At 38.1% G+C, this 27,611-nt stretch overlaps 2 protein-coding genes across 2 annotated transcripts in view; both read right to left on the minus strand.

Moving 5' to 3' along the window:
- Positions 1–18,851: 18,851 nt before the first annotated feature.
- LOC110800740 (NADH--cytochrome b5 reductase 1) lies at positions 18,852–21,198 on the minus strand. Its single transcript, XM_022006056.2, has 9 exons — positions 20,884–21,198; positions 20,612–20,753; positions 20,425–20,515; positions 20,101–20,178; positions 19,898–19,978; positions 19,720–19,809; positions 19,578–19,643; positions 19,389–19,475; positions 18,852–19,158 (listed from the first exon to the last, which is right to left on the minus strand). Exons 1-9 carry the CDS (start codon positions 21,050–21,052, stop codon positions 19,066–19,068), a joined length of 897 nt encoding a protein of 298 aa, XP_021861748.1. The 5' UTR covers positions 21,053–21,198; the 3' UTR covers positions 18,852–19,065.
- Positions 21,199–21,248: 50 nt separating this feature from the next.
- The window catches only part of LOC110800741 (UDP-glucose:glycoprotein glucosyltransferase), a 33,760-nt gene continuing 27,397 nt past the window's right edge, over positions 21,249–27,611 (minus strand). Inside the window, exons 31-37 of the mRNA XM_022006059.2 lie at positions 23,562–23,664; positions 23,320–23,478; positions 23,074–23,214; positions 22,944–22,987; positions 22,756–22,870; positions 21,931–22,083; positions 21,249–21,844 (exon numbers count right to left, since the gene is read on the minus strand). Of these exons, the coding sequence (XP_021861751.1) occupies positions 21,671–21,844; positions 21,931–22,083; positions 22,756–22,870; positions 22,944–22,987; positions 23,074–23,214; positions 23,320–23,478; positions 23,562–23,664 (889 nt within the window). The 3' untranslated portion in view covers positions 21,249–21,670. The remainder of the gene's footprint in view (positions 21,845–21,930; positions 22,084–22,755; positions 22,871–22,943; positions 22,988–23,073; positions 23,215–23,319; positions 23,479–23,561; positions 23,665–27,611) is intronic.

Consider the following 27,611-nt stretch of genomic DNA (forward strand, 5'->3'; position numbering starts at 1 on the left):
AAATCGATCATAAACAATTAAATTTCAGATTTTTAATAATTTGGTTTAAGTGCGATTAAAATTAACGAAACCATTCAAAATTTTAATCCAATAATTTTAAAATTAGCCACTGACCCATGAAATTATATCCTCTTTCCCAATTAACCGAATTATTAAATAAAAATTAATTAAAATTCAATTAGGGTTTCAAATTTTACGAATTGGGGAAAGGCAAAATTAGGGTTTATACTTATCGGAAAAATCTGAAATTTTTACCATAGATCAAGAATATACCCAGCAACATTGTGTCAACATTTCATGCAATTCCGAGTAGTTTAAGTCGACCTTTTAATTGAATTACTGTCCGACACTTTTAATTTTTAATGAAAAATTAACAAAAACGCCCAAAAAACGACACTTCGAGGCCTGTTTTTGCAATTCCGTTCACATGAGTTGATCTTAGAAAATCGTTTTCAATCAAATTAGGGTTTTAAAACGCGAAAAAACGAACATATTTGATTTCGGACCTGATTATTACGCAATTCATCCAATAATTCGTAAAAATTCCGAAAAATCAACAAAAATTCCAAATTTTTCGACAGATGCAAAAACAATAATAATCATGCTAATTCATGCTTTGAATACATAAGGCTCATGATACCACTGTAGGGCAATACAGTTAAACATAATAACATGTGCGGAACAATCCCCAAAGCCAGGAAACATGTATAAAGCACAGATTAAGCAAACTTACATCCGAAGCGTGTTTTCCACAATAATATGTCAACGAACACGAACAAAGAACTCCACTTTTCGTTCCTCTACTTGGTTCACCGACACGTTCAGATCCGTCTTGATTATCGTAGCTTAAACAATCGATCAAGATACTTTGCTTTTGGGAAGAACTCACTTTGGAGGCACAGAGAGAATTGGGGTTCTCTGTGTCTAGGGTTTGAGTAGTATGAATTTTATGTTGGAATAATACAATTGACCTATTGTATTAAATGATGTAACCGGCCAAGAACCAAAGGCCTTGACCGGCCACATCACGCAAGCACACAGACCACACAGCCCGCGCCCAGCGACACACTGCAGGCCGAAGCCCACAGCCGCGCGCCGAGCAGCTGGGCCGTGGGCCTGCTCGCTCGCGCTGCGTTGCTTGCTGTGCGTGCTGTTGCGTGCTCGCCGAATGGGCTGGCCTTGCTCGCCTTTGCTCGCGAGCTTGCTGGCTCGTTGGGCCTTGCACGCTTACGTGCTTGGCTCGACGGGCCGGCAACTCCAATGCCCTTCGTATTCGCGAATTAATATATTTCCGATATATTATTTATCGTTTCGTATACGACGAATCACCATCGTACGATACGATTTATTCGTGTCGCCCAGCTTACGAATATTCGCGATACGATATACGATTCCGATGAAGGTCGTATCGTATAATACGTTTCCAACTAATTCCCGAAAAGCTATTAAATGAATTTCCGATTCATTTAATCCGTTGATCTGTTACGTGTCATTGGTGTGACCTTGTAGGTTCAGTCAAGAGTAAGCTGTGAGTTCAATATCCATTAGAACTCACTGATCGGAAGCCTTGCTCCAGCTAGCTGTTCCGATCACTTGATCTCACTAAATTAATTGTTTGCAATTAATCTGAACCTTGGTATTAGACTCAATGCACCTTCGGTGAAGGACATATTTCCTTCACTATTTAAGTAAGAATTGAAAGACTAGGTCACATAATAAACAAACTCAAAAGATCTAATCATCCTATCTCGAAAGACATTCGATGAAAGGGATATTAAGATTGGCAAAGCATGATAACTAAACCTATGCAACAAGTGAGAAGCAACACTCACATTGGAGCACTGGAAATCAAGCATAGCTTTGAAATCTATGAACTGTTTTAAAGATGGGTTAGAGGCCCATGGTTGTAAAACATTGGGGTTGAACATTTATCATATATGAAATGTATTTTCATATTCCATTTAATCTTGGTTTAGTATTAAATAGTCCCTTCAATTTGACGATATATTCAAGATAGACTGTCAGGACCAGTCCTGTGACTAAGAAATGTCTATCAAGTGAACTTGAATGTCAAAAGTTGAAAAAGGTCCATGGTCGGAGTTTTCTATAAAGGTGGACGCATAGAAAACACTAGACGACTAGAATGCAAGATGACTAGTAGTTCTATTTCTTGAACTATGTAGACATGGCAATGTCGCAATCATTTGCATAGATTCTTACTTTGAGAAGACTAGTATCGGACAAACCTATGAAACTTTACTGTAAGAGATGAAAATCTGTCATAAGTAAATTTCATTAAAATTATTAGACACTAACCTCAATACCTGAGTGATTTGAGATTACTTGTTTAAGAGCTGATTACTTTGACGTTGTCAACCGTCGCACCGTAAAAGGAGGCTATAACGGCAACGCTCGGGTAATCACCTATCAAACGAAGTCTAACCTCAAGATCGCAAGATTGGGATTGTCCTCCCATAAATCAGGATGAGATGCTGAAAGTTGTACAAGGCCACTCGGAGAGCTAGAAACTGTAAAATGCATGGCCGTGATCAGATGAATCATAGGCTATGATTATCTGTTTATTTGATCAGTTGAACTCTGAAACCGAGAAACACCTCTGGACATAATAAGGATGACAACTCTTACCTTATGTTCATGAGCAAGCATCAAGCGACAAAGGAATTAGGAAATGCACACTTGTCCCTAAGGACAAGTGGGGGACAAGTGGGAGACTGAAGGAAATAATGCCCTTGGTCCAAGTATGCATTCAATGATAAGTCTAATAAATGCGGTTCAGTATTAATTAATTATACAAGTACATAATTCAGTGAGATCAAGTGAACTTTATGCCTAGCTAGAGGCCTCTTAAGTTCAAGTGGAATTAAAAATATTAATCCACAGCTTACGCTTGACTGAACCCGTAGGGTCACACAAATAGTACGTGAACGGATCAAGTATTTAAGTGAATTAAATACTCCATTTATGGATATTCGGAATCGACGAATCTCGGTTCCAGTGGGAGCTGAAATCGTCAAAAGGCAAATTATGAATACTCCGGAAACGATGATATTGCCGGAAATGGAAATATGGATCGTATCGGAAATATAAATATTATCCAAGTCATAGATGTTGCCGGAAACGAAAACATGGTACGTATCGGAAAATATTATCGAAAATGGAAATATTGCCGGAATCGGAAATATTGCCGGAAACGGAAATATTGTTGTAATCGGAAATATTATCGGAATCGGAAAATAATTCCAGAATCGGAAATATTAAATATTTGTTCGAAACGGAAATTAATTCCGGAATCGGAAATATTAAATATTGTTCGAATCGGAAATGAATTCTGGAATCGGGAAATTAATCGGAAGCGCGTCGTACGAAATAAACATCGGACGAGCTTGCTAGACGCAAGGCCCAACACGAAGCCAGGCATGCGCCTAGCGAAGCCCGCACACAGCAAGGCAAGCCAGCAGCCCGCCAAGGCACGCAGGCCCAGCCAAGCAACACGCAAGGCCAGGCCCAGCGAGCAGTGATGGCCAGCAGGCTGGCGCGCCCAAGCAATGGGCTGCAGCGCTGCTGGGCCGAGCTCCGCGCGCGCGCGCCCAACGCCCTTCGTGGGCTGTGCGTGTGTGTGCGTTGAGTTCGTGCATGCATCGAATCCTTAAGCGTTTAGGATTAGTTCGGTTAAAGATTATTTTCCTAAAACTACTAGAGTTAGTTGTTGAAATAAACACTAACTTAATAGATTTAATTAATATATAATTCTAATAAGATTAGGTAAATTGAATCCTAGTAGGTTTCTAGTTCCGATGATCCTACCCTATAAATAGGTGATGGCAATCACAATTTATGATACATCAATTCAAGTATTCATATAGTTTTAATTAAAAACTAAAGTTAATAATTTGCCACAAATTATAATCGAATAAACATAAAACCTTAGGCTAAATTCTAGTTAATTGAATCTAAGGCGGATCCGAACGTGCTGTGGACTATCTACGGAGGGAATACACTTGGAGTCCTAAACTTATTCTTGTTCGGTTCGGGAGAAGCTAGGGTGGGCACGCTACAAATGTATGCATCCTAAATTATGCTAATTGTTATGTGGCAATTAATTTGGATTCCTGGCTTTATGGTTTTTCCCCATGAAATATATGTTTTATATTTGTCATAACCTAACACAAGAAACCATGCATGGAACTAGAAATTGAACCATACCCGATGTGCTTTTTCGATTTACTAAGTCACCTGCATAGTCTGTATCAGCATATCCTTTCAACTCGAATGATCCACTCCTTGGATAGAACAGGCATAGGTCGTCTGTTCCTTTGAGATATCTAAGTATCCTTTTTACAGCAGTCAAGTGAGACTCCTTTGGGTTAGATTGAAATCTTTCACATTGACCTACACTGAAAGATATGTCAGGTCTACTAGCAGTTAAATACAATAATGATCCAATCATTCCTCTGTACTTCGTTTGATTCACACTTTTGCCATTTGGGTCAGCATCCAGTCTTGTGGCTGTTCCCATGGGAGTGTGATTTACTTTGGCAGATTCTAGCTCATATTTCTTTAGAAGTTCCTTCACACACTTTTTTTGGTGGATCATGATTCCTTCTTTGGTTTGTTTGATTTGCAAACTGAGAAAGAAGTTGAGTTCCCCCATCATACTCATTTCAAACTCACTGCTCATTAAGTTAGCAAATTCCTTGCACAAGACTTCGTTATTTGCTCCAAACATATCATCAACATAAATTTGAACAACTAATAAGTCAGTTCCTTTCGATTTTAGAAATAGGGTTTTATCTATTCTGCCTTATTTAAAATCATTTTGTAAAAGGAACTTTGATAGTCTTTCATACCATGATCTAGGAGCTTGCTTCAGTCCATAGAGAGCTTTGTCAAGCTTATAGATATGGTTTGGGAATTCAGGATTTTTGAAATTAGGAGGTTGTTCCACATAGACATCCTCTTCTAAGAAACCATTTAAGAAAGCACATTTTACATCCATTTGATACAATTTAAAACCCATGAAGGCTGCAAAAGAAATTAAAATTCTAATGGCTTCTAGTCTAGCAACAGGAGCAAAAGTTTCCTCGAAGTCAATACCTTCCTGATGGTTGTAGCCTTTAACAGCTAACCTAGCCTTGTTCCTTATAATCGTTGCATGTTCATCTTTCTTGTTCCGGAACACCCATTTCAGTCCTATCACCTTCTGGTGCTTTGGTTTGGGTTCCAAGTGCCTCACTTTGTTCCTTTTGAATTCATTCAACTCTTCTTGCATGGCAATTATCCAGTCAGCATTTTCCAAAGCCTCATTTTGGTTCCTTGGCTCAAATATGAAGAGGAACGCATGAAATGCACAGAAGTTCCTGAGTTGTGACCTTGTCTGAGTTCCTTTTCTAATGTCACTCATGATGAGTTCCATTGGATGGGAGCTCTGATGTTTCCAAGGCTTGGGTTGAAACTGTGCCACTGGAGTTGCTGCAATCTCCTCAGTTTCTTCTGTGACCTGAGTTCCCTGTTGAACAATATTGAGTTCCTCAGGTTCCTTCTGGTTCCTCTGGTTCCTTTGGTGCTGGATTTTCTTGGATTTCTTCCGGTTCCTCTTGAATAGGAACTTCTTGGTTCTGTTGGGGTATTAGTTGGGCAGATTGTCTAGCTTGGTGGAACTCCTCATCTTTTTCTGAAACACGAGTCAAACCGATTTCAAAATCTTCATGTTCCTGGACTACATCAATTTTGTTAGTTTCATCAAAAATTATATGTACAAACGTGTCTTGTCAAAGTACAAGCATTCCCATATACGCAAAAGAGAAGGGCCGATACCTTTCGTTAATGCGAGTAATGGAGCCCTAGAAGAAGGCAACATCCCATAAACAACCTCGCATCAGATACCCACAAAAGCGAGTGATGGAGCCACACTGAAAGGTGACATCTCAGATGCTACCCCCGCGCAACAGATACAAGAATCAAGATGCAAGCTCGAGCCCAGCTGCACCGAGCAAGAAACCAGAAGTAAGGAAGATGTGGATTCACAAGAAGCATCAACTCCAAAAAGAAACACTACCCAAGACTCCCCCAGAATCTCACCCAACAACCAAGACACAACAAGAATCAAAAAGACTCCAGCAACCGCCATCAATAGAGTTTAAGATAGGAGCTTTCTCTTTTATCTATTGTATTTCTTGTAAGTTGACGAGGTTGAAGGAAATAATGCCATTGGTCCAAGTATGCATTCTATGTTAAGTCTAGTAAGTGCGGTTCAGTATTAATTAACAAGTTAATAATTCAGTGAGATCAAGTGAGCTGAATGCCTAGCTAGAGGCCGCTTCAGTTCAAGCGGAATTAATGATATTAATCCACAGCTTACTCTTGACTGAACCCGTAGGGTCGCACAAATAGTACGTAAATGGATCAAGTATTTAATGGCATTAAATACTCTATCTATGGATATTCGGAATCGACGGATCTTGGTTTCAGTGGGAGCTGAGATCGTCACAAGCAAGAAATGAATACTCCGGAAACGATGATATTGCCGGAAACGGAAATATGGATCGTATCGGAAATATAAATATTATCCAAATCATAGATGTTGCCGGAAATGGAAACATGGTACGTATCGGAAAATATTATCGGAAATGGAAATATTGCCGGAATCGGAAATATTGCCGGAAACGGAAATATTGTCAGAATCGGAAATATTATCGGAATCGGAAAATAATTCCGGAAACGGAAATATTAAATATTTGTTCGAAACGGAAATTAATTTCGGAATCGGAAATATTAAATATTATTCGTATCGGAAATGAATTCCGGAACCGGGAATTTAATCGGAAGCGTATCGTACGAATAAGCATCGGACGAGGCCTGCCGGACGAGGGCCCAGCACGAAGCCAGGCCATCGCCCAGCAAGCCAAGCGCGCCACACGAACAGCCAAGGCCACGCCAGGCCCAGCGCAAGGCCAGGCCCAGCAGGCCATGGCAGCGCGCGCAGCGCGCGCAGCAATGAGCTGCGAGCTGTGCTGCTGCTCGCGTGGGCTTGCGGCTCGCGTGGGCCGAGCGGCCGTGTGGGCTGTGCGCGGGCATGGCCTGCACGCTCGTGGGTCATGCTCGTGTAGAGTTTGTGTTCACATACGAAACCTAAATTGTATAGGATTTGTTTGATGATTAAATTCCTAATCCTAAAAAGGATAAAATTAATTAGTTAGAGTCCTACTAGGATTCTAGTTTAACTAATTAGTATCCTAATAGGATTCTAGTTCCTTTTCCATACCTCTATAAATAAGGGCCTAGGGTCATTATTTGCAGGTACGATTGAAGTATTCAAAGGGTAAGTTTTTGAAATAAAAATCAGCGATACACTTGCAAACACTAGCAGAAATTCCTAGTAACCTTAAGGGCGATTCTAGTTGGTCTAACTTGAGGCGGATCCGGACGTACTGTGGACTATCTACGGAGGGACGACATTTGGAGTCCTAAAGACTTGTTCTTGTTCGGTTCGGGCGCAGCTAGGGAAGGCACGCTGCAACATGTATGCATCTATTCTATGCTAAATGATTATGTGAAAATAATATGCTTTCCTGGCTTTATGGTTTTTCCGCATGATTTATGAATTGTCATATGTATCATAACCTAACAGTGGTATCACGAGCCTCTTATTATTTTCATAATCTAAATTGCATGAACATGGTTAAATATTACAAATTTGCAAGAATTAAAAGGGGTGATTAATTTTCGTAATTGTTAATTAATTGCAAATTGCGTTTATTTAATTATACGTACGCAGTTTTTCGGCAGTTTCTTCATTACTCATCCAAATCGAGTGATTTTTGTGTCAATTCCTCATGTAAAAGGCATTCTAAAATTTTGACGAAACTAGTATTTTTCGGCCGAACCCAGAATTCTCAAATTCGAAGCTTAACTATGACTTTTCGGAGGTTTTAGTTTTTCGAATGCAAAATTTCGTAAATTTAAGATGTTAAATTAAATATTTGCGATTCTTGTTGATAAATCTTGAATTTTTTATTGACCTACTGTATATGTTTAACAAGTTTGAATGCCTAGCCTTGTTAATTATGCAATCTAATTTGTAATTATGATTAATTTGTTGAAAATTGGAATAATTTAGAATTAATTTGATTTTCATAATTAGTTATAATTTAATTAGATACCTATGATTAAAAACCACCATAAAAATTGTAAATTTATGTTAAATTTTAAATTTTTATGACCTAGACTTGAATCCATGTTAATCGGAAATCAATTAAATAATAAATTTTCGATTTTTCGCCCTAAAATTATGAAATTAATATTATTTATTAATTTGTCATTAATTTTGAATATAAATTTTTAATTTTATGCGATTCGCTCATATAACTTGCACGCACAAAGCAATGGACGCTACGTGTTACCCTTAAGGGGTGTTGTATAGTGCGGGCATGCGACGACGAGCAAGGGAGCTCGTCGCCCATGCGGTACGAATGCAGCGAGCAAGGGCATGGTGCACGAGCACAAGGCAGCAGCCCTGCCTTGTGTCGTGGGCTGTGAGCAATGGGCGCATGGGCAAGGGCGAGAGCAAGGCACGAGCAGTCACGTGTGGGCAGCAAGCGTGCTGCGCCACAGCGCGTACTGCCTCGCGCAAGCGCACGGAGCCTCGCGCGCAGCAGGCGCATGTGTGCGTGCGACGAGCGCTGCGCCCAGCGATGGCGTGCAGCGTGCTTGTTGCGACGTGCGACGAGCGCTGCGCCCAGCGATGGTCAGCAGCATGCTTGTTGCGACGAGCGCTGGCGCGCGCCTTGCGATGGGGAGCAGCAGCGATGCGACGCAGCGCATGGGCTGCGCACACATAGCCAGCGATGGCTGTGTGCGTGTGGCCCATGGGCGTGCGTTGCGTGGGGTTGTTGCGTTGCGATTAGATCGTTTTGAAATTTTCAGTTTACGTAATTTTAATTAATTTTAAAATTAATAATTTAAATTATTTTCTTGGATTTTAATTTTGAATATTGTAATTATAATAAATTTTATTTATTCTAATTATTTTACTAAAATTAAAATCATGAATTAATTTAAATACGACTGAAATTAAATTAAATTTATGGATTCAATTATAAATTTATATGAGCTTTAAATTTTAATTAAATTTGTATGTTTCCGGTTAGACTAGAAATACATTTTTATGTTTAAAATTAGTAAAGCATATGAATTTATTGGTTTAAGTGGGAGCCCTTTTTAGTCATAAACTCTTGATTATGTCTACAAATCCTTAAGGTTAAAACAACTTGATTAGAATTAATAAGGACTGAATAATTTGTAGATTATTGGTGGCCTTGATTAATTGCTGCAAATGTTTATGTGATGCATAATGTGTTTTACTAACCAGCTATGTGGGCCATTCATGATAATGAATGGGTGAATGGTATATATTGTATATGTACTGTTTTGCAGGTTATGAAGTGACTAGTATGGCCCAAATAGGATAGAAAATATGGTCTGCGTACCATTAATTTGAATGTAATTGGTCTAAAGTACCAAAGTTGTTTTTCAATTCAAATATGGTCTGCGTACCATCAAATAGTTGTAATTAGTTTTAATTATAGCTTATTCTATTTGAAGAAAATGGTGCCTCCCACGGAGATTGACGGACTTTGAAGTTAAAGCTTCAAGATGAAGTCGGGCCATACTAGATCACATTTATCTTATGCATGTTTTAAGTTATTTATTGCTTTTAAATATGTCTTAAATATGCATGAGATCAAAGCTTGATTATGTTGCAGATTAAGGATTTTAGTTCACTTAAAATCTAACCAACATAGTAAGAGCCTTAAGTTCCAAACTTAAAAATTGAGTTAAAAGGTGCCATGCCAAAATATACACTTGCTTGGATATCCTTTACATCAATCTAGTAATAGTTTTCGCTCAGCGAGGTGTTACTTATTGGTCCTAAAGGGGCAAGGTACACAAATAATTGTGAGTACATGTTAGTTTTGGTGAAACTCAACGATATAAGTAAGGAGTCCTTTTATGTCGTGGCAAAATCGATAGGTTTACCTAATAAGTTCTTAGACGTACCTATCAACCAAGAATAGTTTCTAGACTATTAGAAAAAGGCTTTTGCTTACCTAAGATGTTTTAGGATTAAGTCGACAAACTGTGCTTAGTTCTTCAATGATTTTAGGATCTTGGAATCATTTTATTCACACCTGCCGGAACACGTAACTTGAATAAAATGCTTAATGAACATTGAATTATGCATGTATGCTAGAATTTAAAGTTTATTAAGAGAAACTGTGAATGGTTATTTATTTGTTTATTCTTTTCAATTGTAGTTTTAACTATGGCAAACAACAATTCATTCAACATTCGGTCAATTCTCGAAAAGGAGAAGTTGAACGGGAAAAACTTCCTTGACTGGCAAAGGAACTTGCAAATAGTTCTTATGCAGGAAGAAAAGGAGTATGTCCTGGAAGAGGCGATGCCCGAAGCCGCAGGCGACGGGGTCACTCAGGCAGCCCTCAATCGTTGGATTGATGCCAACAAGGATGTGAAATGTCTAATGCTCGCCACCATGAGTGCAGATCTGCAGAAAACGTTCATCAACTCAGATGCTTTCACAATCATCAGTGAGTTGAAGAACGTGTTCCAAGATCTGGCTCGAGTCGAAAGATTCGAGACTCATAGGCAAATTCTTGAGACCAAGCTTAAGAAAGGCGAGCCCGTAAGTCCACATGTTCTCAAAATGATTGGACTCATTGAGAATATGAGTCGGCTGGATCAGCAATTCTCTCAAGAAATGGCTGTAGACACCATCCTCCATTCTCTTTATAACGGGTATGATCAGTTTAAACTGAACTACAGTATGAATAGTCTGGACAAAACGCTCACTGAGCTTCACGGTATGCTGAAAACCGCTGAAAAGACGCTCAAAAGTGATAAGCAAGATGTGCTTATGGTGCGTGGGGGCAAGTTCAAGAAATCTGGAGAGAAGAGGAATGCTAAGAAAGGTGGAAACAAGGCCAGCCCAACTAAGCAAATTGGCGCCAAATCTGTAAAGAGGAAGGTCAGTCAACCCACTTCTGAATCTGAATGCTTCTACTGCAAGAAAAAGGGGCATTGGAAGAGAGATTGCTTGAAGCTAAAGGAAGATCAGAAGAACGGAACAGTCGTTCCATCTTCAGGTATTTTCGTTAAAAGACTGTATACTTGCTAATTCAACTTCTTGGGTATTAGATACAGGTTGTGGCTCACACTTATGTTCCAATCCACAGGGACTAAGAAGAAGTAGAAAGTTAAGCAAGGGTGAAGTCGACCTACGAGTGGGAAATGGAGCACGGATTGCTGCATTAGCTGTAGGAACTTATTATTTGTCGTTGCCCTCCGGGCTAGTTTTGGAACTGGAAGAATGTTTCCATGTTCCAAGTCTTACTAAAAACATCATTTCAGTTTCTTGCTTAGATGCTAAGGGATTTTCCTTTTTAATAAAAGACAATAGTTGTTCGTTTTATTTTAAAGAGATGTTTTATGGATCTGCTAGATTAGTCAATGGACTTTATTTATTAGATCACGACAAACAAGTTTATAACATAAATACCAAAAAGGCCCAAAAGGATGATTCAGATCTCACCTATCTGTGGCATTGTCGATTAGGCCATATAAACTTGAAACGCTTAGAAAGACTTCAAAAGGAAGGAAATCTAGAACCATTTGACTTAGAGGATTATGGTAAATGCGAATCATGTTTACTTGGCAAAATGACAAAGCAACCTTTCTCTAAAGTTGGAGAAAGAGCAAATGAACTATTGGGTTTAATCCATACAGATGTATGTGGACCAATGAGTACAAATGCTAGAGGTGGTTTCAGCTACTTTATCACTTTCACTGATGACTTCAGTAGATATGGTTATGTCTACCTAATGAAGCATAAGTCTGAATCCTTTGACAAATTCAAGGAATTTCAGAGTGAAGTAGAGAATCAATTAGGCAAGAAGATTAAGGCACTGCGGTCTGACAGAGGCGGTGAATATCTGAGCTATGAATTTGATGACCATCTGAAAGAATGTGGAATTCTATCAGAATTGACTCCTCCTGGAACACCACAATGGAACGGTGTGTCGGAACGGAGGAACAGAACCTTGCTAGACATGGTCAGGTCAATGATGGGTCAGGCCGAACTTCCATTAGAATTTTGGGGACATGCACTAAATACAGCTGCACTCACTATAAATAGAGCTCCGTCTAAAGCTGTCGAAAAGACTCCATATGAGTTATGGTTTGGAAAGCCTCCAAAAGTGTCTTTTCTTAAGATTTGGGGATGTGAAGTATACGGCAAACGATTAATTTCAGACAAACTTCATCCAAAATCTGACAAATGTATCCTTGTGGGCTATCCAAAAGAAACAAAGGGGTATTACTTCTACAATACATCTGAGAACAAGGTGTTTGTTGCTCGAGATGGTGTCTTTTTGGAGAAAGATCACATTTCCAAAATGACAAGTGGGAGAAAAGTAGACCTCGAAGAAATTCGAGTCGAACAACAAACTCTAGAGAATGCTCAAGATGACATTTAGGATGAAACTCAGAGATCTTTAGAAGAATCTGGTGAGAATCATGGTCAATCTAGAAATGTTACCCCGCGTAGATCGCAAAGATATAGATCTCAACCGGAAAGGTACTTAGGTATTTTGACGAACGAGAGCTATGACGTTCTATTACTTGAAAGTGATGAACCTGCGACTTACAAACAAGCTATGACGAGCCCTAGCTCCAAGCAATGGCAAGAAGCCATGCAATCTGAATTAGACTCCATGTCTGAAAACCGAGTATGGGATTTGGTCGATTTGCCAGATGGCTACCAAGCCATTGGAAGCAAATGGGTTTTCAAACTGAAAAAGGACAAGGATGGGAAACTTGAAGTTTTCAAAGCTAGATTGGTTGCAAAAGGTTACAGGCAAGTCCACGGCGTGGATTACGATGAAACCTTTTCACCAGTTGCAATGCTGAAGTCTATTCGGATAATGTTAGCAATCGCTGCATATTACGATTACGAAATATGGCAGATGGATGTCAAAACTGCTTTCTTAAACGGCGTTTTAACAGAAACTGTGTTTATGACACAGCCTGAAGGTTTTGAGGATCCAAAGAATGCTGAAAAGGTATGCAAGCTAAAGAAATCAATCTACGGATTGAAGCAGGCATCCAGGAGCTGGAATATACGTTTTGATGAAGCAGTCAGTGACTTTGGTTTCATCAAGAACGCAGACGAATCTTGTGTATACAAGAAGGTCAGTGGGAGCAAAATTGCTTTCCTAGTATTATATGTCGACGACATATTACTTATCGGAAATGACATTCCTATGTTGAACTCTGTCAAGATTTGGCTTGGGAAATGTTTTTCTATGAAGGATCTAGGAGAAGCACAGTACATATTGGGCATCAAGATTTACAGAGATAGATCTAAAAAGATGATTGGACTTAGTCAAAGCACTTATATCAATAAGGTGCTTGATAGGTTCAAGATGGCAGACTCCAAGCGAGGCTACCTACCCATGTCTCATGGAATAACTCTAAGCAAGACTCAGTGCCCAAAAACACTTGATGAGCGTAGACGAATGAATGGGATTCCATATGCATCATTGATTGGTTCAATAATGTATGCTATGATATGTACACGCCCGGATGTTGCGTACGCACTCAGTGCTACGAGCAGATACCAGTCAGACCCAGGAGAGGCGCATTGGACTGCTGCCAAGAATATTCTGAAGTACCTGAAAAGGCACAAAGATGACTTCCTGGTCTATGGTGGAGATGATGAATTAATTGTTAAAGGCTATACGGACGCAAGTTTCCAAACCGACAAAGATGATTTCAGATCACAGTCTGGGTTTGTCTTCTGCCTCAACGGAGGTGCAGTAAGCTGGAAAAGTGCTAAGCAAAGCACCATTGCGGATTCTACAACTGAAGCGGAGTACATTGCTGCACATGAAGCAGCAAAGGAAGCTATATGGCTAAGGAAGTTCATAGGTGAACTTGGTGTAGTCCCCTCCATTAAAGGACCAATAGCCCTGTATTGTGATAATAACGGAGCTATTGCACAGGCAAAGGAGCCTAGACACCACCAGAGAGTCAAGCATGTACTTCGTAGATTTCACCTTCTACGAGAGTTCGTTGAAAGAAAAGAAGTCGAGATAAGCAAGATTGGAACTGATGACAACATATCAGATCCATTGACTAAACCTCTGCCGCAGGCGAAGCACAACTCGCACACTGCAGCTATGGGAATCAAGCATATTGGAGAATGGCTTTGATGTCCTTGTTTAATGTTTTAAAGTTTTAGAGTTTAAATCTTTGTAAAACATTATTGGTTAATCATTCACAATAAATGAAGAGAATTCATTTTTCCATTTAATTTGTGGTTTATTAAATGATGAGTCCCTTCAATTTGACGATATATTCAAGATAGACTGTCAGGACCAGTCCTGTGACTAAGAAATGTCTATCAAGTGAACTTGAATGTCAAAGGTTGAAAATGGTCCCTAGTCGGAGTTTTCTATAAAATTGGACGCATAGAAAACGTTAGACGATTAGAATGCAAGATGACTAGTAGTTCTCTTTCTTGAACTATGTGGACATGGCAATGTCATAATCATTTGCATAGATACTTACTTTGGGAAGACTAGTATCGGACAAGACCTATGAAACTTTACTGTAAGAGATGAAAATCTGTCATAAGTAAATTTCATCAAAATTATTAGACACTAAATCCTCAATACCTGAGTGATTTGAGATTACTTGTTTGAGAACTGGTTGCTTTGACGTTGACCAACCGTCGCACCGTAAAAGGAGGCTATAAAGGCAACGCTCAGGCAATCACCTATCAAACGAAATCTAATCTCAAGATCGCAAGATTGGGATTGTCCTCCCATAAATCGGGATGAGATGCTTAAAAGTTGTACAAGGCCACTCGGAGAGCTAGAAACTGTGAAATGCATGGCCGTGCTCGGATGAATCATAGGCTATGATTATCTGTTTATTTGATCAGTTGAACTCTGAAACCGAGAAACACCTCTGGACATAATAAGGATGACAACTCTTACCTTATGTTCAAGAGCAAGCATCGAGCGATAAAGGAATTAGGAAATGCACACTTGTCCCTAAGGACAAGTGGGAGACTGAAGGAAATAATGCCCTTGGTCCAAGTATGCATTCTATGTTAAGTCTAATAAGTGCGGTTCAGTATTAATTAACAAGTTAATAATTCAGTGAGATCAAGTGAGCTGAATGCCTAGCTAGAGGCCGCTTCAGTTCAAGTGGAATTAATGATATTAATCCACAGCTTACTCTTGACCGAACCCGTAGGGTCACACAAATAGTACGTAAACGGATCAAGTATTTAATGGCATTAAATACTCTATCTATGGATATTCGGAATCGACGGATCTTGGTTTCAGTGGGAGCTGAGATCGTCACAAGCAAGAAATGAATACTCCGGAAACGATGATATTGCCGGAAACGGAAATATGGATCGTATCGGAAATATAAATATTATCCAAATCATAGATGTTGCCGGAAATGGAAACATGATACGTATCGGAAAATATTATCGGAAATGGAAATATTGCCGGAATCGGAAATATTGCCGGAAACGGAAATATTGTCAGAATCAGAAATATTATCGGAATCGGAAAATAATTTCGGAAACGGAAATATTAAATATTTGTTCGAAACGGAAATTAATTCCGGAATCGGAAATATTAAATATTATTCGTATCGGAAATGAATTCCGGAACCGGGAATTTAATCGGAAGCGTATCGTACGAATAAGCATCGGACGAGGCCTGCCGGACGAGGGCCCAGCACGAAGCCAGGCCATCGCCCAGCAAGCCAAGCGCGCCACACGAATAGCCAAGGCCACGCCAGGCCCAGCGCAAGGCCAGGCCCAGCAGGCCATGGCAGCGCGCGCAGCAATGAGCTGCGAGCTGCGCTGCTGCTCGCGTGGGCTTGCGCCTCGCGTGGGCCTAGCGGCCGTGTGGGCTGTGCGCGGGCATGGCCTGCACGCTCGTGGGTCATGCTCGTGTAGAGTTTGTGTTCACATACGAAACCTAAATTGTATAGGATTTGTTTGATGATTAAATTCCTAATCCTAAAAAGGATAAAATTAATTAGTTAGAGTCCTACTAGGATTCTAGTTTAACTAATTAGTATCATAATAGGATTCCAGTTCCTTTTCCATACCTCTATAAATAAGGGCCTAGGGTCATTATTTGCAGGTACGATTGAAGTATTCAAAGGGTAAGTTTTTGAAATAAAAATCAGCCATACACTTGCAAACACTAGCCGAAATTCCTAGTAACCTTAAGGGCGATTCTAGTTGGTCTAACTTGATGCGGATCCGGACGTACTGTGGACTATCTACGGAGGGACGACATTTGGAGTCCTAAAGACTTGTTCTTGTTCGGTTCGGGCGCAGCTAGGGAAGGCACGCTGCAACATGTATGCATCTATTCTATGCTAAATGATTATGTGAAAATAATATGCTTTCCTGGCTTTATGGTTTTTCCGCATGATTTATGAATTGTCATATGTATCATAACCTAACAGAGGTCGTCGACAACTTAAGTGGGGGAGGATGTTAGAATCCAACCTTCCTTTACATGTATTTTGCTTATCTATTTATTTCTATGACCTTTCAAATAGTTTTCTACACTTTAGATATAATTATTATGTTTTTTGTCAATCTAGCGTTCACTGGAAGTTTAAAGCTAATTCAAAATAAACTTCTATGAGGGGTATGGACTAATACCCATCATCAAAAGTTGCCTTAGTTTTCTTAATTACTTGGGTTGTTGTTAGCCTTTATAGATATTGTGATATCGCATGTTTATTTTAAGCTTCTCAAGACGCAACAAAGTCTCCCTAAAACAGATACATTCTCGTCATTGGTCCTGCTTGTGCCTGTTGTGCGCACACAAGCGCCCTGATCGATCATCGACCTTGTCGCCAATTGGCAAGAGTGCCCATTCTGAATCAAGCACCCGCTCGTGCCCTAGGCCTTGAGATTCACTTTTCCCACAAGGCTTACAACCCTTCCCGCCCCATAGGCAATATATAGCGCGCAGCACAATCCGTCAAAACACTCAGACCATGACACCCTACCTTTCCATCTGATGTTTCTTGTTGTGGGGGTTCTTGTAGACATTAGAACCTTGTAGTTTCAAAATATCCACCATTAGGGGTGTAAATTGGATGGACTGGACTGGATTTTACCAAGTCCACATCCAATCCAAAAGTTTTTGGACTTGGATATTGAGTCCGAGTCCGATCCAAACTTTTTCCGAATCCTATCCAGTTCGATCCATAAAAAATTTCTTGAGTCCGAATCCAGTCCGATTCGATTATTTTTTTAATTTTTTTAAAAAAAAGTTAAACTCAAACGGTTCATACATAAAAGCAAATAATACTATTATATGGGGTAGCTTTTCTAACACAAAATAAAATATATAAGTATTAAATATTAGGTATAAAATAATTTACCTATAACTACAAGTCACTCTTTTATAAAGGAGAAATAAATAGCCATTAAGCAATAGATATTATTGCAAAAAATAATATGTCTTACACATCTACGTACTTAGCCAAAAAAAATATATTAAAGTTCTTAAAAAATATGAAATTTTACTACGTAAAATATATTAAAGTTCAATAATCAACCATCACAGTCAAGGAGTCGACGAGAGAAAACGAAAGAGAAATAGGTTGATCGAATATTTTTGGGTTGTGCATTTTAGATGGAGTGTAATATTTTGTTGATTTTTGTTGAACATAGTAAATAAAGGCCCAAAAATCACATAGTATTTCACAATAGCTTCTAAATTACATATGTTTATCTATAAATAAAATCTTAAAACTACTTAATTGGATTTTTGGACTCCAAAAGGTTAAGTCCAAGTCCAGTCCAAAAATAATTGGACTCGGTAATATGAGTCCGAGTCCGACCCAAAAATTTTCAAGTTCGATCCAGTCTGACAAGTTTGGACTGGACTGAATTGAACTTTGGACTTTTCTCAATCCACATACACCCCTATCCACCATACATTATTAAAGATATAGCCAAGTAAAGTTAAGTAGCCTAAGGTTGTACGCATCAAATGCATCGGCAACAAAATGCACTAACTCTTTGCTCCCTCCGTTCCTGGCCGTCCCTTAATACTTGCACCGCTTCTATAAATGAAAACTATTACCAATATTATGTTATTTCTCACACTTACCTAATAACTCGCCCACACCCTTACTCCCTACAAAAAGTAGTTTAAAAATTCACACCCCTTACACATTTTTCACTAACTATATTGAAAAATACCCTACTAGCAACTAACACATATTAAATTAATAAGTCAATTCAAGTGTCTTAAACTACGCACCGGTTTGGACGGAGGAGTAATATTTTAGGGAAAAGACTTGTTTTATAACGATTGAATTGCTCTATAAAGCCCAAGTCTAGAACGTTCAGGTATGGACTTTGAGCAGGCTGGAAAATAAGCATGATACCCATCCGGTGTAGTTGTTGCAACAAACTAATGATTATTGACATTTAAGTGCGGGGTTGCATTTTGTTGCTTAGCCCCACTTACATTGATAACAATCTTTGTATCCATGTGTTGCTTAGCCCTAGTCCAATACCTGAATACACTGATTCTGTGGACTGTGGACTGTGGACTTTGACTTCTCTGGCTATTTTATTTTTAACTACTTCATCAGCAAGGAGAAGCAGTTTATCCATCATATCTTTCTTTTGATCATCTTTCAGCTCTACTTTTTTCACTTATCTACATAACTTGCAAATATGTAACTTCTTTTGAATCAACTTACAATTGAAATATGTGTAATGGTTTGAAATTATTCATTGACAGAGTAATACTTTGTAACATAAATTTAGAGGAGAATTTGAAATAGAAAGATAAGTTGCAATAAAACCGATGACATTATTTGAGTGTGTTCATAATTAGATAGTGTATCAAATAACTAGAATGTTGTAGACACATTAATGTACATCTGATGAGTAGATTAGAATTCAAATAGCGTTTCTGGTAGGTATCCAAGTTCATTGAGATAAGCTACCATGGCCTTGTTCATTCCTGGTGGTCCACACCTCAATATCTGATATCATGCATTGCAGATTGTAGACCAACAAATTCTGATTAGTGCAAGATTTACAAAATTAAATTAAGTCAAGTTTAGCGTTGTTGGTTGTTGAACGCGTTTTTGTTAGCATAATGGTGGTTATTCTTACACATATCTCTAGTTGGATTTGTTAATAACTTGTCCTATAAGGCATATTAGTTATAGAAAAAGAGGCGTTTACTGGAAGAATGAACCAAGTGATATACCATAACATCAGTTGCTGGTTTAGGGAAATGTTTTTGAATGATTTCCTTGGATATACGCCCAACACCAGAATCCCAGTTCAGAGGAGGCTGTCAAATAAGATGAATTGCAGACGGTTACCCACTTACTTACACTTGTGGTGTTTGTAAAGATAATCCTAATCCCACTGAGATAAAAGCAAGATGCAGTACCTCAGACACAACATAATGGATATTAAATCGTTCTGGGTATTTGCGGGCAAAGCTATCAAGATCATCCTGAAAAATGTAACATAAGGATGGATAAATTTATTTGAGTGTGAAGAAAGAATTATTGTTGAAAAAAATTATGTACCTTGAGAAGAATGTCGTCAACTGTATGATTAGCATAAATAAGATGGATTTTTGCCTGGTCTTTCGGGTTTTCCATTATGGCTCTAGTAATCTAAGCAGAAAGTAAGTCCAACAAGGTTATTAGAATAGTTTTGATTCCTTGAAAAAGTGAGTATAAAAAAGTTAAAACAAAGCAATACCTGAAACATAGGAGTGATGCCAGTACCTCCAGCAAGCATACCAAATGCTCTGGCTTGGCCAGGTTGATACCTGAATCGTCCCTTAAAAAGACACGAGACACGAGACACAAAACACAAAATCATAATATTTTATACTAGATCGATAAAGCTGTAAAATAGTACAAGATCGAAGCTCGAGAACAAGAATCATATGATAGTATTACCACAGGTCCTATCACAGGCAGGAAATCACCCTCTCGCATCTGTCTGAAATGGTGAGACATTCGTCCTTGGGGATACATCTGGAAATAAATGAATAAGGTTCACTCTTCAAACAACCAAACTACAGCTAGTCAAATCATGATCAACCAAATCCCTCCCGCGTATATTAGGAACAATAAACAGTTAAAAGTTGAGTAGCCAATTAATGCTTTTGAAGAGACAATTTTACCAACATGCTTCTAACAAAGGATCATTTTATAACGTACTGGTCAATGGTCATTACTCGCTACTTTCTTGTAAACTACTTGATTCTTCATAGTTGATACCTTAACAAGTAGTTCAAAGTAGCCTATATTTGAGTCCAAAGTTATTGGAGTATAGGGCCGGACAACTTCTTCACCGTCACTATCCTTTCCCCTGAACTGTCAAAACGCATCATTAGATACTGCGCGCCAACTACGCATCATTAGATACATTTTACAGTGAATATCTTAGGAGTTAGGAGGGGCTGACCTGCATCTGATGTATTGGCCAACAGGAAGACCTATTGTAGATTCCGGCGTGGCAAGTGCAAATCGAAATCTGTCAGTGTTGTGACTCACTTTTGTTCTCTTCACGAGCTTGAATTCCTTGAATTTCTTCGGGTTTAAGCAACCTTAGGAAAAGCAGCATAACAAATTAACTAATTGATGCTTGTATTAGAACAAAACTTATTGCAACTCCTAATCCTAAGGTTGTCTTTCTCTGCTGTGAGTATCTGCATGAGCATATGATTATATAAATACCTTTTGGTTTCCATTTGCCAAAGAATGTGATGATAGCGATACCAGCAATGACAACTAACGCGATAGCAATGCTAAATGAGTATTCTGTTAAACTCTTAAAAGAATTCATGATTTCCCAGTATGTGGAATTGAATTTTGTTAGCATTTTGTAGAAACAACAGAGTTCCATGTTGCTGCAAAAACTTGACACAAATTAAGTGATGTCGTACGTATTGTTATATAGAGAACGGAGTATAATGACGAGGTTATGCTTTGCTTGTATCTGTTACCTTTGTTTTCTATAGCTATCATCTAACGTGACTGAATCAGGCAAAGGATCAGCCACTTCGGGGGATCCTACGCTATTATTATTCAATTTACTCGAATTATGTTTTATCCTCCAAGAACCTGTTATAGCAAGGTAGGAATCCTACCAACGACAGAAAGCTAGTTTCGTAATTATACGTCAATACATCATGTATATCCTACTATTGTCAACTGTTGAACTACATGAAAGAATCTACCTCTATAAGTATTCCTACAAAAATGTCTCTGCTTGAAATATAGCTCAAGTTCTCAATGAGATTTTGTAACAATTGTAACTTTGGTTATCGTGTACGGAGTAGTAGCCACTAACCTAGGTATCCAATGTTATTTAGTCACAGCTGGACAGTGAAGGGTTGCTTAATATAGATTCCTTGATGTGCAGTGTAGAATCTTTATCTTTATCTTTACCAGCAGAAATTGAAGACATCAGTGATCAGTATTACGCCGTTCTCATAACCCATAAGACCGCCAAAAAAACTGTTCACAGTTCTGCCTTGGACTCCAAGTCAATGTCTTCACCAGTTTTCAGACTCTCGGATTGAAGAGATGGTGGTGTAAACTCAACAGGATCCATTTCTTCATTTAATACTTTAGCAGTGAATAGTCTTGCCTCTTGATCAAGATCAACCCACTCGGCTATAATTCTTCTAGCACCCTGAGTGTATAAGGAGGTGAAATATGAAAACTATAACAGGAAATTTCCAAAAATATAACAATAACCTCACAAGTCAATGATGATACCTGAAGCTTGGGTTCTTTAGTCATTGGATTGTTGCACAGGTCAATGGTTTTTGCCTTGGGTTTTGTAGAATTCCCGCACCATGACTCACACCAGAGCCATTCTTGTGGGAGAGAAAATATCGGAACTGTATGTTGTGCATAGTTAGGAAGATCCTGAAATATTGGCAAATATGGTCAGTTTAACGCATATAAACATGTACACCCATGCCACAATGGATATAGTGAGATATGTCTTTCCCTTAAAAGTGTTCATTTGATGTCAAGTGAGAGTTGTCAATAAAATCTGGATTAAGAGTTAATAGGTAACAACGTCTTCTTATTAGAGCAATAAGGCTTTATACATATATCACACATACTAGTTACTACAACACTCCAACAATAGTCAAGAGATACTATAGGCACTAAATTAAAGTTCATAATGTTGTGTCAAGTCAAAAGTCTTTTTTAAACATGAAAATCTATCAAGAGACAACCTCATAATCTGAGATTAAAATGTCACCCCATTCTTAATAAAGTCACCTCTGCAAGTTAATCATTGAAGTCATCCATGTTTTACTACACAACTATATCACACAAGAAAAATATTGTATACCAAGTAAATAAAAGCCAACATAAAACTCAATAAGATGAAACATCTTTACTTTTTAGGTTGAAAGGGAAGGTCGAAAGTATATAATGCTGACAATTCAATACTCTTCTCTGTATATTTTTATAACAATCCTCCAATTAGTGTATTCTATTTTTGATATTAACATGATAATCTAACTTTAAAAGGAAACAAATAGGACACTACCTAAAATTAAGTAATCAAGATAATTGGCCTACCTGGTCCAGATTAGAGAGACTATTAGGATCCTTGCTCAAAGTTTCATATACTACTCTAAGATTATCTCCTGCTGCAGTTTGTCGGAATTTGGCCAGATCTACGACATACAGAGCACTGCAAGAGACAACACAAGATGATTCTCCAAAACACTAAGGAACTGAAAATGCAGCTTAAGCACAAATTTCACCTTATATGATAGGGTCTTCCTCGTAAGTGCTCTTTCCAGAATCCCTGTACCAAAAAGTTGCATGTTATCATTGTAAATACTGTGGTACTAAGCTACTAACTGCATATATAGAGTAGACGAGAGATTGTACTTGTCTCCAAAATCGATAGCCATCCATATCTTTGTTATTATCGCAGAATGGTGTATATGCTAAAGGTCTCCCTTTTATATCCATGTCATAAAGCTCACCCAAGTCAGCTCGGACAACCTGGTCTGCATCAACAAATATTACCTGCAGGTTGATACAGATATAATTAGTATGCCTTCAAATATAAGCAATCACAAACTCATAATTAAAAGACTGAGAAAGATGCCAACCACAAAGCAAGCTATTTACCTTGTCAAGTGACAGGGGAAATATTACATCAAGAAACAAGATTTTATAAGCCCAAATAATCCGTTGCTTTTCTGTTTGTTTATGCAACCATGTAGGCCACTTGTAAGTTATCAGTTCATAATCAAATCCATATTCTTGTGCCATAAGTGGAATGACATCCTGTCACATAAAATATTAAGTATGAATACTAAATTATATAGACTTCCAAACATATTCAACCTCAACACAAGAAATTTTTTAACCTTGAACTTTGGAGACAAATAGTTCTTAATAAACCAAAACTTGACAGGCCGATGAGTGTTCTTCAGAACGCTCAATATCATAATTTTGAGAAATCTTTCATATCTGTAAAAGAAAAAGAAAAAGAAAAAGAAAAAGAAAAAGAAAAAGAAAAAGAAAAAAACTATTAAACGTTATGAAAGGAAAACAATATGATTCCTATCTGAAGTGACAATGTCCAAATTAAAAAGAGAAGGCAAAATATATGAGAAAGACAATATAGACACATGATACAACAAATATTCATTTAAGGCTCCAATGCGGAAACTGTTCACCTAATGATTCACTGCTTTAGTTTGTGAGAAAACAATCAGGTTGGAACTCCGCAGCTAACGGTTTTGGATCCTCTAGAGTTCTAAAATAACTCTACAACCATTGAATGAAAAACCAATGGCTCATATATTATCTTTCCAAAATCCACCCTATTTTTTCTCATCAATATTCACCCCGTGATTTCCCCTTCCCACTAATATGAGCCATTGATTTTAAAATGTATGGCTTAGATACAACTCTACCTTGTAGAGTTTATCAAAACTCTAGAGGATCCGGACTCGCAGCTAACTGTATTACATATTACTAACTAATTTTGCCCAGAAAAAGTAACTATCAGAAAAAACACATCATTTAAAAGATGCGACTCGCCAACTTTCAGATTTAGCAACTGCAGATTTATTTTGTTTTTTCAGAAACAAGCAAAATAAAAAGAAAATATCCCATGAAAAAACCAATCCAATCGCCAAATATTTAAAGAAAGTAGATAAATATTGGAGTGTAATCAACCAAACCTTGAAAAACAATTTGCTGGAGGTGTCAACTAAATAATTCAGTGCTGATGTCTATTCATAGTTACTGGGTTCAGATTTTTATCCTTCCTAAAGCTGTAACTAAAAGAACTAATGATCTTACCCAAAAAAAAAAAACTTGCAGGTTGTAGAGCCTTTTTGTGGCATGGGAATGCTGAAAGTCTAAAGCCTGGTTATGTTGACTAGGAGTAGATGTGCAATTGCGAGGGTTTGGGAATCAGAAACGCATTCCTATTAAACTATGAAGCATTGGGAAAACATGTTTGGGACGTTGCTAGGAAGCAGGATACTCTTTGGGTGATATGGATTCCCTGCAACTATGTGAAAAATCAGAACTGGTTGGATAATTTTAGCAGCAAGTTGGTCTTGGAAAAGTATTTGCAAAGCCCGGGAAGTGGTAAATAATGCTGTGCAGATGCAAAGTTGGTCTTTAAGTCAGAAGTACTCTGTGAACAATATAAAAGAATGTTGGGTGATCATCCAGATATTGCTTGGACCTATTCTGTTTGGAATTGATATGTGCTACCAAAACATCAGTTTGCGACTTGGTTGACATGTAATGGAAGATTGCAAACTAAAGATTGGCTCTTTGGGGTTAGCTCCGACGATGAGCGTTTGATTTGCAAAGGTGATGCTGAAACACATACTCATATTCTGGGTGATTGTCCCTTCGCCTTCGGTGTATGAGTATAAATCATGACCTGGTTAGGGGTTTGCAAGGCAGGAAACATTCTGCAAATTCTGACTTGGATACGAAGGAACTACAAAGGTAGTGCTTTAGGAAGAAAACGCCACCATCTACATGATTTGGCTAAATAGAACTAATTCTTTATGGAAATTAAAAATCATGACAGTGGAGTATACAGTTCGGAAGATTTGTCATTGTGTAAAAAATAGAATTAGTCAGGTCATAAGTAGAAAGGTAAGTACACAGATAAAGTTGGTTGTATAGCTTACAGGGTCTTTTTGTGTAAAAGTGTAGTAATAAGGCTTCTTATGCCTTACTGTTTTAGGTTCTCATAGGATGAGGACTATGAGGAGTCCATCCTAGATGGTTTGCTCCACTATGATGAACCTTAGGTTGTAAATCTGATTGTTTGATATCAATATTCTTTTACTTACCACAGAAAAAAAAAATTAAATCTAACGAATGTCTTCCTCAATACACCATAACCAGTAAGTAAAAAAAGCAAATGCAGAGCAGTCATAGGATGAATTTGAACTCTGAAATTTGTTCCAACCATGAAGCATATTTGTAGAAGCGATCAAAATCAGTAATGAGGAATTGGCCAGTAAATGAGAAGTGAGAAAGGGGAAACAGCAATTAGTATTCAAACTCTTAGGTATAGACTTCAAATCAGCAAACAATTCTTAAACAAATCTACTTATTCCTCAAATCAAAATGGTATACCTACTTATTTTTCATTGCCCCACAAGCCCAATAATAAAAAAAAAATATAAACAAAACCCTCCTGCTATCACCACAAGCAGTATGTGGAAGGGTCGAGGGAAAGCCATTAGACTCAGAAGAGAGAAAGGAACATCATTACAGAAAGAAAAAAAAAGCCAATACGTAATAGCCCTCTACATCTTTGAGAATCTTTTTTCTATGTCGAAAGACCACTGGTTTAGAAAGGCTCACAAACTATGATAATATGCTCAGGAGATTAAGTAACTGAGGTTTTTTTTTGGAGATCTACTTCCTTGACAGCATGGCCATCAAGTGGGTCTTGTGGTGAATAGGAATAGTAATCTTTGTATGTATATCTTTGGACCATTGACCTCTTTAGGAGAGAGTGAATGAGTTAGTGTCCATTTGGGATTCGATGGTTTACCATCAGGATTTCCCCAAGGACGGGCTTGAAATTTTCTTACACCAAAATTTTAAAAAGAGCTCCTGCTCTGTAATGATGTAACTAGTTCTAACTAATGAAATATCTCTTAATCTAAGCAATATGGTTAATCTAAGCAATATGGTTATGTGACACTTGAAAGAAAGAAAAAACTTTAATTTCATACCATCACAATTCATACATTCATTTAATTTTTTGTAAAGGCATATTTCCAATTCACGGCATAGAAGTTTGAGCCACAGGATCATACTTACAAGAGTTCAATTTCCAATAATACTCACACCTCTTCAGACTCCATTAGTCTATGAAGTTGGCCAAGTAATGCACAAAACTACAGGAAACAAAGTTGGTGTCATATTTCCGACCCCAAAAATGCCTTACTGGAAATTATTACTCCCTTTGTACCTTTATGTTTACCCTAATTTTCTTTTGGGGTTGTACGTTTGAGGCTCCACCACTTTACTCTCACATTCACTATTTTGGGTTCCACCAATTTTATTTTTCATCAACTCCACCCAAATAAAAAAGTTAAAAAGTAATTTAATGGGGCAAAGGGGACGGAGGGAGTATATGTCAAAAATTCTTAATGACGAAAGGAGTCAAAGACCCACAGAGTGGGAGGCATTGGATACAGGCTATAAAGCAGTTTAAGGAGTGGTTTCCAGAATTGCGCATACATTTTAGAGATAAAATGAGCTTGAGGATTCTTTTGTTTCCTCCATCAATTTGATGATTTTCAGGCACACCATATACTGCTGAAAGAGGAACAGAAAATAGAAGCTGAGTGGTGAACAATCTAACCACAATTCAAAGTAAGAATGAGTGATAGCTATCAGGGGTTTCTAGCGAGAAAGAGGCAGAAACCAGTGAGAATATAATATGTAGATGTCCTTTAGCAAAGTTCAAAAAGGGTTTAAGGAGTAAAGATATGTCTCTTAGCATGAAATAGTGAGTCTTCACCAACATGTATTTTGGTAGATATTTGGAAGGATGGGAGTATCAAATACTTCGTACTTATTCTTAAAGATAACTGTTTATGAAATGTTGTTGCTTCTTCCCCAAGGCAGTGAAACTAACACCCGGCCTATGTCACCATTTTGGTTACTATACATTGAGAATCATAAATGATGTCAGAGCTCATGGTATGCCCAAAGTTCAAGACTTAGAGTCTGACAAGGGGAAGTTTTATGCTTAGTCGGTTGGTCTCTTAGAAGAATTTGCTAACAATTATTTTTTATTTTATCTACCACGAAATGAACGCATATACTACTTGTCCTCATGCTGTATTTCTCTCTTCTTGTTTTAATAAAGATCTTTTTCTTATCTGATAAACAAAAAATAAAGGAAAATATAAATA

Source organism: Spinacia oleracea, chromosome 4 (genome assembly GCF_020520425.1).
Source record: "Spinacia oleracea cultivar Varoflay chromosome 4, BTI_SOV_V1, whole genome shotgun sequence".
NCBI lineage: Eukaryota > Viridiplantae > Streptophyta > Magnoliopsida > Caryophyllales > Amaranthaceae > Spinacia > Spinacia oleracea.